The sequence below is a fragment of the Vipera berus genome, assembly GCF_964194415.1.
Source record: "Vipera berus genome assembly, chromosome: 17".
Classification (NCBI taxonomy): Eukaryota; Metazoa; Chordata; class Lepidosauria; order Squamata; family Viperidae; genus Vipera; species Vipera berus.
Genome location: NC_138220.1, coordinates 737,826 through 749,117, shown reverse-complemented (window position 1 = coordinate 749,117; position 11,292 = coordinate 737,826). Strand labels below are relative to the sequence as shown.

Here is an 11,292-nt window from a genome sequence, read left to right as displayed (position 1 = left end):
TTAATACTTTGCCATGTCTCCCTTTTTGAGGATGAGCTGCCTTTGCCACGGGGTCAGTTTGTTCTCGTCAAAGCCCAGAGTCTTTAGTCTTTCCGCTTGCTCCTTCTCCTTCTCCTCCTCAGTCCGTCTCACTTTTTCTTCCTCTCGTCTGTCGGAAAAGAAACGAGAGGCTGGAAAGGCTGGCCACACGCCCAGCGCGCCCCCCCAACCCCTTGGTTTTATTTTTATTTATAATTACATATTTATAGGCAGATAGTCCTTGACTTACAAGGGTTTGTTTAGCGACCGTTCAAAGACGCAACAGCAGTGGAAAAAGCGACTTAAGATTGCTTTCCACCCTTATTACCGCCGCAGCCTTAACGCGGTCAGGTGATCAAAATTCAGACGCTTGGCAACTGGCTCATATTTACGACGGTCGCGGTGTCCTGGGGTCCCATGATCCCCTTTTGTGACCATCTGACGAAGTCAATGGGGAGGCCGGTTTCACTTAACAACCGTGTTACTAAAAACTGTAGTGATTCATTTAACAACGGTAGCAAGAAAGGGAATAAAATAGGGCAGAGTTCACTTAATAAATGTCTCAACAGAACTTTTGGGCTCAGTCGTGGTCGTAACTCAAGGACTACCTCTTTCTATATAAATATATTTACAAATATAATACGTAATTAAGTTTTTATGGCACTCATCTCCCCTGCAAGGTGACTCTGGCCTCGTATATCTTCTTCCCCTCCTTGGTTGTCTGTGATTCACATTCTCCAAATCAGAGACGTGTTGCAACCCTCGATCCTCCCTTCCTGTGGATCCATGTCCTACCCAGCCCGTGGCTGTGCCTGATGGGTCCAGGGACTCAGACGTGTGCAGAGAAAGCCGGGGTACAAATGAAAATAATTTAACTGCGCCGTCAAGACTCACCGTTTTTGCAACCTGAGAAAGAAAGAAAGAAAGAAAGAAAGAAAGAAAGAAAGAAAGAAAGAAAGAAAGAAAGAAGAAACCACAACAGACAAGTTAGCCTCAAAAAGTAGAAGTGTGTTGCAGTTTCACAGCCTGCAGGGCACACTGACAGGTCGATGCTATTGCAAAATGTGGGATCCACAATTACAGAGAACGTGTTTCTCTTATCATCAGTTTAGGAAGAAGCACCAAATACTGATGATGTTACTTAGTTGGGTCATGAAATGCCTGCAAGAAATCCACTAAGCTCAGAGAGCACCCAGGACCTCCTCCTCCTCCTCTTCCTCCTCCACTCTATAAACCCCTTCTAGCACTGATGATGTTCCCTAGTTGGGTCATGGAACGTCTGCCAGAAAACAGCCAAGCTCAGAGAGCACCAGGGACCCCGCGGTTCCACCCTGAGCGACAAGTCTTCCCTTCTGCTGATCCTTACCTTTCCTCTTCCATCTTTTTCCGGAACATATCCCTTCTCCAAGCCGGCATGCCAGCCAGGCGGGCCTCCTCTTCCCTTTCCTGTAAGACAAGGCGAAGAAAGGAAGGAGAATCGAGACCTGCCAAGGACGGAGGTGTTCAGGAAAGGGAGGGGTAGAGCTAGAAAGCAAGATGGGTGTGATCTTGCCGGAAATATGCAAGACCCCTTCATTAAATAAGAAGGGATGGAATATTTTTTAACCCCAGAGCAAATGATAACAATTGGAGCTGATTCCGACAGACACCTCCCTGCTCTGCTGAAGTATAAGAGGTTGAAATTCAGGACAATTAGGCCTGTTCCCTTATAACCAATCATAATAAAATACAAATATTCGCTTAGTGACTATTACAACAGCATTGGAGAAGGTGACTCAAAACCAAACCTCTTCCTTCTGACTTTTGCAGCCTCCCAGCCGTCAAAATTCAGGAACTTGTCAACAGGCCTTTATTTATGACCGTTTCAGCACCCCCGGGGGGTCACGTTGATCAAAATCAACAACTGGCGGTGATTCCCTTAACCAGCTTGGCAAAGAAGGCCGTAAAATGGGGCAGGATTCCCTTAACAAGTGTCTCCTTTAGAAGCAGAAATGTTGGGCTCAAGTTGAGGTCGTAAGTCAAAGACTATTCTGTAGTGGGTTTAGCTGGCAAAGAAGCATGTGTGTTTTATGTTTGTTTCTTACCCACAGATGGAAATGGCCTTGGGAGACAGGAGGAAGAGACTCAGACTAGACAATAATCAGATAAGAGGCAGCCGAGACCAGAGAAGGAAAAGGGGCGTGGGAAGCATCTCAGATGGGACCGTCCCTAGGAGATAGGTACTTGCAAACTGAGGTAGTCCAGGTAGGAAGCAAACCCAGGACTACAGTTTGTATCTTACTGTAAGGTTACTTTAACGGAAGCACATTTACCACCCACAGCTCTCTTTCTCCCTGGACTATTTCCATTGTTCATCATCAACAAGGGCTGTTTATTGAAGCACGAGGAACTGGGGTCTAGAACTGATGGCCCTTTCCTCTTCCCTCCTCATCTGTTTTTGTTTTTGTAGCTTCCTGATTGTAAACCTGCAATTTACTTTAGATCAAGGGCGGGGGGAAATGTCAAAAGGAAATACTGAACTTTATTACAATAGGACGGAAAACTCAGTATGTGCGGTAGTAATGCTGTATAAAATCGTGCTGAATTAGCAAATACCAAACTATCGTACAAAGAGAAATTCAGATTTCCTGCAAGACTCTGGTCAAACATTTTCATCAATAAATCAAACAATACATCAAACAATACATCAGAACACATAGCCATGTTTTTTGTGTGTTTCTCTTAAAAGAGGCCACACAAAAGGTCCTAAAATCATATTTATCCATGAGCTGGGGAATTCTCAGAGTTGAATTCCAGACTTCTTAAACTTGCCAGCATTGTAAAACGTCGTTTTAAAGCAAGTTGGACTTCCCTTTCAATTTTAAAAAAACCAAAACTTCAAATGTTGGGTAGCTTTAAAACTTTGTTGGGCAACAATCCAATTCAATGGTAAATTAAATTAAAATTCCCACTGGACATAAAGCTAACAATTTCACCGAGGTTCAAGGTTAGACACGTGCAATAAGGTATGTTTTTTTTAAAAAAATTCATTCACTTTCTATCCTTAAATAAAAAAGATCTTTAAAATGTTGAGAAACAGTGCCACTAAAATTCGCCAGTATTGTTTCAGCCTGTTTTGAAAATCACTGTCAAAAATTAGTTATTTGGATTCTTTTTTTAATGCAGCGTCTGGCTTTTCAGTTGTTGAATGGAGGCTAGGATAAAGTTTTTTTAAAGTCTACACAAACCCAGAAAATAGAAATGAGAACATCCTGATACATTTTAGTTCCTTTGTGTCTCTCTCTCTGCAATGACAAAAGATGCCCAATTCTTTACACACAACAGATTTTATTTCTTCAGACAAACCTCAGGGGGGAAAAAAAAACAAGCATCTTTCCATCAAAATGAAGCGAGCTCCCCAATTTAATTGAGGTTGTTGCCCCTACTTTTAGTAGTAAGTGATGAGAACAAGAACAAAACAATAAGCATAATAACACACTACAAAGGAACCATCACACCTCTGCCAGGATAGATCACACCAACTAATCACACTGAAGGGCAAAAAGTTGTTAATTTGTCTTTTTGCATTCAAATTGTCCCAAAGTAAATTGTTTTAGGATCCTAGCACCCTTTTCTGGGGGGGGGGGAGGGAATTGATGAATTCATTATGGGAAGTATAATCAGTATCTCTGAAATTAATTATATTTGCAGATCATCAACTCTAAGTCCGCTCCATTCGATGCAAAATCACTTGGTAGAGACTACGGTGACATCTGAGTGACATTGCATGTAGCACTTCGTCATGCTAACAACACGGATGTCATTTGGTGTCACGATGCACAAAGTTTTACTTTCCTACCCTGTGGATGTTTGTCTATATACACTCTAAGGAGTATAAATTAATTGCAATGTCTTGAATCTGCACAACACGCTAAGCTACAATAGGCACTCCTTTGTTGGGGACTGGGTGTGTTGCATATCTGGCATAAATGGATTTAAAAAGAAAATAAGGCAGATACGGGGCCTGCTCTGCTCCTAAACGCCCTCCCCATCTGGCTGTGCCTTTATCTGCATCAAACTTTCTTGATCCCCAAACTGTGCACCCTATAATTGACTATGTGTCCTTGTACAGTACAACTTCTATTACTTTTTTTCTTCTACTCAAAAGTTGGGTAGCAAAGTGGATTAGTTTTTCCCCCCCACTTGCACAGAGGTCCCCCATGAGTTCTGCCTGGATGTGTAGCTGTCGTGGACCCTTTGTAAGCAAGGAGCACATCACAAAGGTGAATAGTGTGTTCAGACAGGGCTGTAACTCTGTATATGCCTCAGAACTGTAGCAACGTTCCTCGACCTCGGAATCGGGCAGCAGCTCTTGACGGAACTCAGCGGTGATCCATTCATTTGGTCTACCAAGAGTCCTAGCTAGGAGCACCTCGCCATCTTATCAATGTTATTTGAGAGGGTAATCAATGTCACCTTCTGGATTGGTGAAAGACCGGTTGTAGATTGAACAGATCCGTGTTTAAGAAGCTATCTTCTGCAAGGGTCTTCTCCAACTACCCGGGAAGCTGGACTCTCAGATGTCAAACATCTCAGCCTCCTTCTCTTTCCAAAACGAGAAGCTACGGTCTATATAGCGGCAAATGTCATCGTTGCTAAATTCTCCGAGTTCTGAAACGAGCTGGATCGAGTTCTTCCTACTCTTTAGAGTTGGGACAACAGCTAGTTCGTCTTCAACGGATATGGGCTCTTGCGTGCTACTGATCAAAGACTGAGAGGATTCCTGGTGGGACAGAATAGGGGTAGAATGTAGGGTTCCGGCCGGGACATCCACGCTGGGTGTGGTCCCGTGGTCCACCACAAGATTGTCTCTGAAGATCCTCTGCTTGAGGTCCTCAAAGCCATCCAGCCAATCCCGCTTCCCGGTCTCCACTTCCTCCATCACCACTTGGTGAAAGTGGCGGATGAGGTCCCAGCTGTGGCTGCCCAGATGGTCAAACATCTCGTAGCAGAGCAGGTGGCGAAACTTGCGCTCCTCGCGGCTCATGTCCATCTCCAGCAGCTGGAAGTAACCTAGCATGAAGAGGTCCAGGGTGAGACTATTGTAGTCCACCGGGGAGCCATCGACGTGCGGCAAAAAATGTTCGGGCCAGTAGAAAATGTCAATATGGCTCAGGCGACGGATTTGCCTGGTGGGAACCTGGCTGATGATACTTCTCCAGTGGGTGAGCAGCTTGCCCACCACTTGACGCTGCTTCATGAAGTACAAGAGCTGGTGGTCTTCGCTGGGTTTCGGCCCCGTGACTGTCAACACAGGCCTGTTGTACGCTTGGTGGTCTTCCTCCAAATTGGGAGCTGGCATTTCCACCCTCCTCCTTGGCCGAACCTGCCTGCCTGAATCGGTGAAGGTCCACCTCTTCCAGTGCTCCAGGAAAAGGTAGACAATCCGCTCCTTTCGCAGGTCGATGTAGTCTTGGATGCAACTCAGCTCCGTCTGCACCGGGAGGCTCCTGGTCATGTGGTCTGGGCTGAACATGGTTTCTGCAAAAGAGTCTCCTCTGGAGAACGGGCTGGGTCCCTTCTGGTATAGAAGGGGTACGTGCGACAGCTGAAGGGGGGGTTCCAGACCACTGACAGAGGCCTCCTCGTCTTCCAGGAGAGTGAACGGCTGAACGTCCATGATGTAGTCTTCTTCCAAAATGGGCTCGCGGCCAAGAGTGAACTGGGTTGTTCCCACCGGCAGGGAGCGCTTCCTTCTGTATACCCGGTTGGTGGCTTCGCTGATCAGCTGCGCCTGCAGGTGGAGCTCATAGTTGGCCTTCAGATTCTTCACCGACACCCCCCACTGCACGATCTCCTTCTCCACCTCCTCCCTGCTGCAGCTGAAGGACTGAGAACGGCCTATGTGGCTCGGGCCATCTTTGAACGCGGGCGCTGCCGAAGGGAGCGCCCGGGCATCCTCGCTCTGCTGAGCCAAGGCTTCGGAGGTGACCATTTCAGCCAGACTGGTGGCTTTGCCGCCCAGGGTAGCCAGTAGGATGGACATGCTTTTCAAGAGAATGGAGATCTTGTTGCACCAGCCAGGGAGCTCGTCCGCCCGGCCCTGCATGCACCTGGGGTTGACGGTGAAGTGTTCCTTCGCTAAGGCGGCCGAGACAGGCAGCAGCTGCTGCAGTTCCTGTTCCAGCTGTTCCAGTTCGGTCTCGACTTTTTGCACCTTGTGCACAACTTGAAGGTTCTGGATCTGCTTCTCGATACAAAGGATGTCGTCTTCGGTCATCAGTTCCCCGAAAGGTCCCAAAATGGCGTTGTGGGCATGGGAGTACCGCCAGGCTTCCTGGGGGTAGCAGTTCCCAGATCGTAGCTAGGCAAGAGAAAAATAAAACAGAAGCCAGAGGGCAAGGAGGTCCCTCAGGACGGGCCACTACATCGTCGTCCGCGTTCTGCACACCCTTCACCTTATATGTTACTTCGTGGTGTAATGAGAACGGAGCGGTTGGCTAAAAACTCCGCGTGGTAAGACAAGCCTGCCAGGAGCGGGTGGGCGGAAAACGGGAGGGCCGTATCGGGAGAGAAAGACCGATACTTTTCTGCTCGTGTGAGAGGCACGCAAGAGAATTGTGCAAGGACACCACGGCATGAATGGCCTAATGGCAGGTGCCGCGAGAAGCATTCAGACGTTACACCATGAAGCGGTCATGTAAGGCATTTAATTCCTGCAGTATCCGGCAGCGAAGGTGTCAAAAGGAGCTTTTTATTGTTTAGATGGACAGATTGAATCGGTAATCTGGTGGGAAAGTTTCTTGAATCGCCGGGATTCCGTGGTGGACTTTTTCGCCACAACAAGCGTGCAGAGAGCTGGTCCTCGCTTGGCCCATATTGCAGGTTAAATGAGCTTCAGAGTTGGCCACACACCAGGTCAATTCACACAGCCATGCAGAGGGCACGCTGGAACGCCACATGCGCCGCAAGCGACCTAGAGACAAGCTAGAAGGAAGGACCCCGCGTTCTCTAAATACTGGCTTGAAAGTCTGCAAAAGATCTTTTGACTATGAATCCCCGTTTGCCGTCTCACAGGCCTTGCCAACGTCACAGATTACCAAGGATCCCACAGTCCTTCTCCTCCTCCTTCACTCTGGACACCCCACTCCCTTCTAGCTCTGATGAAGTTACCTAGTTAGGTCACGAAACATCTGCAAGAAAACGACCAAGGTCAGAGAGCACTAAGGACTCTACAGAACCAGATTTTCTACAAAAAGACAACAGTGCAGTAGAGGATCTTGACCCCCTGTGCTCCTGCTGGACAATCTGCTTGCCTTTTAAGACGAGGTCAAGGTTTACATTTTTCTTGGGCTCCACACTGAGGTTCCCCTCACACCACGCAGAATGGGAGGTCACGGCACATCACCACACCATGCTGACCGACCGTCCCGTGTCCGGGCATTTACCTTGCGTCTCTGCTCTTCCTCTTCCTGAACCTTCATCTGCAGTTTACGCAGCATCACCTGTCGTTTCCACTCCGGGATGGCTCTCCCCTGCTCGTCGTGCGTGGGGATCAGGCCCTCCAGGTCCGTGTGGCTGGTTGGGGTCCCAAAGAGTGTCATGGAACCGTTGATCTCCGGCTTGGGCGAGCCAGAAGCTCTGGATCCAGAGGCTTCCTCGGGAGTAGAGGGGGGTGTTGGCGTCCCCGCCGGAGATGAGGAAGCCGTAGGGAAGTCAACCTATTGGGGGGGGGGAAAAAGATGCGGGCGGGAGATGTCTCCAAAGGAGGTATTTTTAGTTTTTATCTTTACAAGTCCTTGACTTACAACGACTTGCTTAGTGACTGAAATTAGGATGGACCCGCCTAGGGGGAACTTATGAGGTGGATTCGAAATGCTGACGGTTGCCCCCTTCCTGAACTGCAGTCGTGTGACTGCAATTTGGGCATTTGACAATTCTTTCTTTCCCCCGCATGACTTACGCTGCCTCCAGCTTGGCCACAGCCAGAGAAAACCGTGGTGAACCCCTTTGTTTGAGGGGTGGGCTTCAGACTCTTCCCGGCCTTGATTTCGGCCAGAAGCTCTGAATTATCGGCCGTTGGGGACATCATGTTAAAAGATTTGGTGCCTGTGGGTGGAAAAAAAGTCTCTTTTCAAGACCGTCGTAACTTCAAACGGTTACTAAACAAAGGGTTATAATCTGAGGACTATCTGTATGTCCCCTTTACAACATTTTCAAAATCCTTTTTTTTTCAGCAGCCAGGCTGTCCCCAAGCCCCAAAGACGTGCTTTCCTAAGGAAGGACTGAGCTGTCCGGCTGTGGAACAAGGCAAATTTTAAACCTTGGATCTGCATGTATGCAAATCAGAAACCTTGGTCTACGTGCGGCTAATTCAGGATCGGCAGGGAACTTGGAAATAATCAGCCGCAGGTGATGCAAACTTCAAAGGCCATTTCCATTCTGCAAAACAGCACTTTCCCTACAAAATTGGACCTTAACGCTTTTTTTGGGGGGGGCTTAGAAAAGGCTAAAAGGGAGGCGGGGGGGGGGCAAAGTTGGTCACAAAACTGAATTTGGCATCCCTGAGCAGCGGGTTGGACTAGATGACCTGACAGGTCCCTTCCCATTGGAGGATTTGGATTGATACCTGGCTCAAACCAAATGAAAAATTATAGGAAAAAAAATCACAGAATCACTGGGCGGAATGGGATCTTAGAGGTCTTCTAGTCCAACCTTCTGCTCAAGCAGGGAACCTTATGCCATCCTGGTTAAATGGTTGTCTAATCTTTTCTTAAAAACCTCCAGTGATGGAGCACCCACAGTTTCTGGAGGGAAGCTGTTCCATTGGTTAATTGTTTTAACTGTTAGGAAAGAAGTGAATGAAAAGAGACAGTGTGGTCAAGTGGTTAAGACACCAGGCTAGAAAACGGGAGACAGTGAGTTGTAGTCCTGCCTTAGACATGGAAGCCAGCTGAGAGAAAGAAAGAAAGAAAGAAAGAAAGAAAGAAAGAAAGAAAGAAAGAAAGAAAGAAAAAGAAAGAAAGAGAAAGAAAGAAAGAAAGAAAGAAAGAAAGAAAGAAAGAAAGAAAGAAAGAAAGAAAGAAAGAAAGAAAGAAAGAAAGAAAGAAAGAAAGAAAGAAAGAAGAAATTTTAATGTGAGGTTTTGACCAGGGACCTCAAATACATGGTAATTTTTCTGGTTTGGCCAACAGGCTGGGTTGTTTTTTTTTGAGAGAATGAAGCTTATAATTTCCTTCATCATCAATCTCTCTGATTTTTGCATATCAAGCCCAGCTTGGCCAAAAAAAAAGAGACAGAGAGAAAAAAAAAACCAGAAAGATGACTCAACCAGTCTTAAAAAACCACAGACATTTTTCTCATCTCTCTGTTCCTGGAAACCACCCGCCCTGAAAACAAAATGACAGAAAAACCAAACCTACGGCCAGCCCAAATATTAACCTCCAGAACACAAAATCGAGCCTCGTTCTTAGGAGCAGTCTACCTGACCTGCAGAAAGAGGCTGGGTGCTGGGCAGAATTTGACCCGGAGATGTTGCCATGGTTGTTAAGGACTGTGAGGACCGGTCATAAGTACACTTTTTTAAAAAAAAATAGCTGTGAGTCGAAAGACTACCTGTATTTTTCATGGCTGAATTTGCACCCAGGACTGCCTCGAAGACAGCGCGACGGGAACACAAATTTTGAGTGAGGGTCCGAAGGGGAAAAGACTTACTTCCGGTGGAAGAGGAGGACCTTCGCTGGCCGGTTGAGGGGTGTGTGTGCTCCACAGGCAGGGGAGGAGGGGGAGGTGGGGAGCAGCCCCCCTCGGGCAGGGGGGGAGGTGGGGGAGGGGCCTCTCCACTTGGGGTCTTCTCCGTTCTGCTTCCGTTTTGCACTTTCTCGCTGGAGAGAAGCGAAGCCTTGGGAGGGTAAGGAGGCAATGAATAGAGATCAAAAAAAGACCCCCAACCAATCTCAGCCCTGGGCAAAAGCCCTTTCCCAAAGGTGGAATTTCAAGCCATCTGCTTTTTTAAAAAAAAATATATATCCCGCTAACAGCCTTGCAAGGTAGTCCTGAGTTGAAGCAGGCACGGAAGTACTAATTCTAACTTTATTGTGAGGTTGCAGCGAGAGAATTTTGCAAGTCTGAAAGTCCCTCTCCCCCCCACCCCTTCTTTACAGCCCAGGAAACTAGGGTGTGTGTGTGTGTGTCCCTGCTGAGATGCTTCCCACCCCCCTTTTCCTCCTGGGGGCTCCTCTGCCTCTTCTCTGGCCGTGGTCTACTCTGTGTCTCTTCCTCCTGTCTGCCAAGGTCCTTCCCGCCTATCCCCAGCCCCATCTTTCCACGCAGCGCTCAAAGTGGTTCCGACCGGGTCCCCGAAAACGGATTCCCGCATTCTCACCTCCTCACTGTGGGCCATCCTGGACGTTCTCCTGCTTTGCTCCGTACTTCCTCCGCTCTCCAGACGCTTGTAGTAATCCCCCGTGCTCGGTTGCTTGCTGAATCTTCTGGATCTCCTGCTGGAGTCGTTCCTTTGCAGCTGTTCTTGGCAGGTCGGCTGCAAAGATCAGGGTGTTAAATTGGATCACGGGTGCCGTGGCCAGTTGCCAAGATTTGCATGAAATGACATTTTCTTTTGGACCCATTTTACTGACTGCAATGTAAGTAGTCCTCGAATTATGACCTACCTAGAGGGAACTTATGGTGTGGGCTCGAAATTGTGATGGTTGCCCCCTTTCTCAACTGCAGTCATGTGGCTGCAATTTTCTTTCTTTCTTTCTTTCTTTCTTTCTTTCTTTCTTTCTTTCTTTCTTTCTTTCTTTCTTTCCTTTCTCTCCTTCCTTCCTTCTCCCTTTCTCCCTCCCTCTCATTCCCATCTCCTTCCTTCCCTCTTCCTTTCATTCCCAATTCCTTACTTCCTCAGACCGTCCCCGTTTAAACAAACCCTTGGATTTTTTTTATTAAAGAAAAAAAACGGTGTTTCAAAACCTGCAAAGTCTATTTTTCCAGAAAAAAGGGAGATTCCCCAATTGATAAATACGTTTTGTGGTCTCCTTTATTTTGCTAATGATTTTGCACTTCGAACCCTTCCGTTTTTCACTGCCACTCAAATCATCCCTGCCAGATCTGCTCCTAATGCCACAAATGTGTTTTCTCTCCTTCTAATCCGAGGCAAAGCTTCTGGCCTCGAAGAATTTTAAAAAAATAAATGTATTTTTCCCTGCTCGCTTTCGCCCAGTTTTCAAACGTTTGCATCTCCTTTGCATTTCTCATCCTTCTCATCTCATCTGATGAAGCCAGGAAGAAATTTTT

At 47.2% G+C, this 11,292-nt stretch overlaps 1 protein-coding gene and 1 long non-coding RNA gene across 2 annotated transcripts in view; one reads left to right on the top strand and one right to left on the bottom strand.

Annotated features, from left to right (window-relative positions):
• The window catches only part of ESPN (espin), a gene marked incomplete at both ends in the record, with an annotated part of 24,389 nt that continues 13,097 nt past the window's right edge, over positions 1-11,292 (bottom strand). Inside the window, 6 exons of the mRNA XM_081341292.1 lie at positions 1-148; positions 1,385-1,464; positions 7,446-7,718; positions 7,961-8,106; positions 9,712-9,898; positions 10,382-10,537. Of these exons, the coding sequence (XP_081197418.1) occupies positions 1-148; positions 1,385-1,464; positions 7,446-7,718; positions 7,961-8,106; positions 9,712-9,898; positions 10,382-10,537 (990 nt within the window). The remainder of the gene's footprint in view (positions 149-1,384; positions 1,465-7,445; positions 7,719-7,960; positions 8,107-9,711; positions 9,899-10,381; positions 10,538-11,292) is intronic.
• Positions 7,445-11,292, top strand: part of LOC308675775 — a 4,287-nt gene continuing 439 nt past the window's right edge. The window contains exons 1-2 of the long non-coding RNA XR_014028203.1: positions 7,445-7,565; positions 8,235-8,409. This is a non-coding gene — a long non-coding RNA (uncharacterized lncRNA). The remainder of the gene's footprint in view (positions 7,566-8,234; positions 8,410-11,292) is intronic.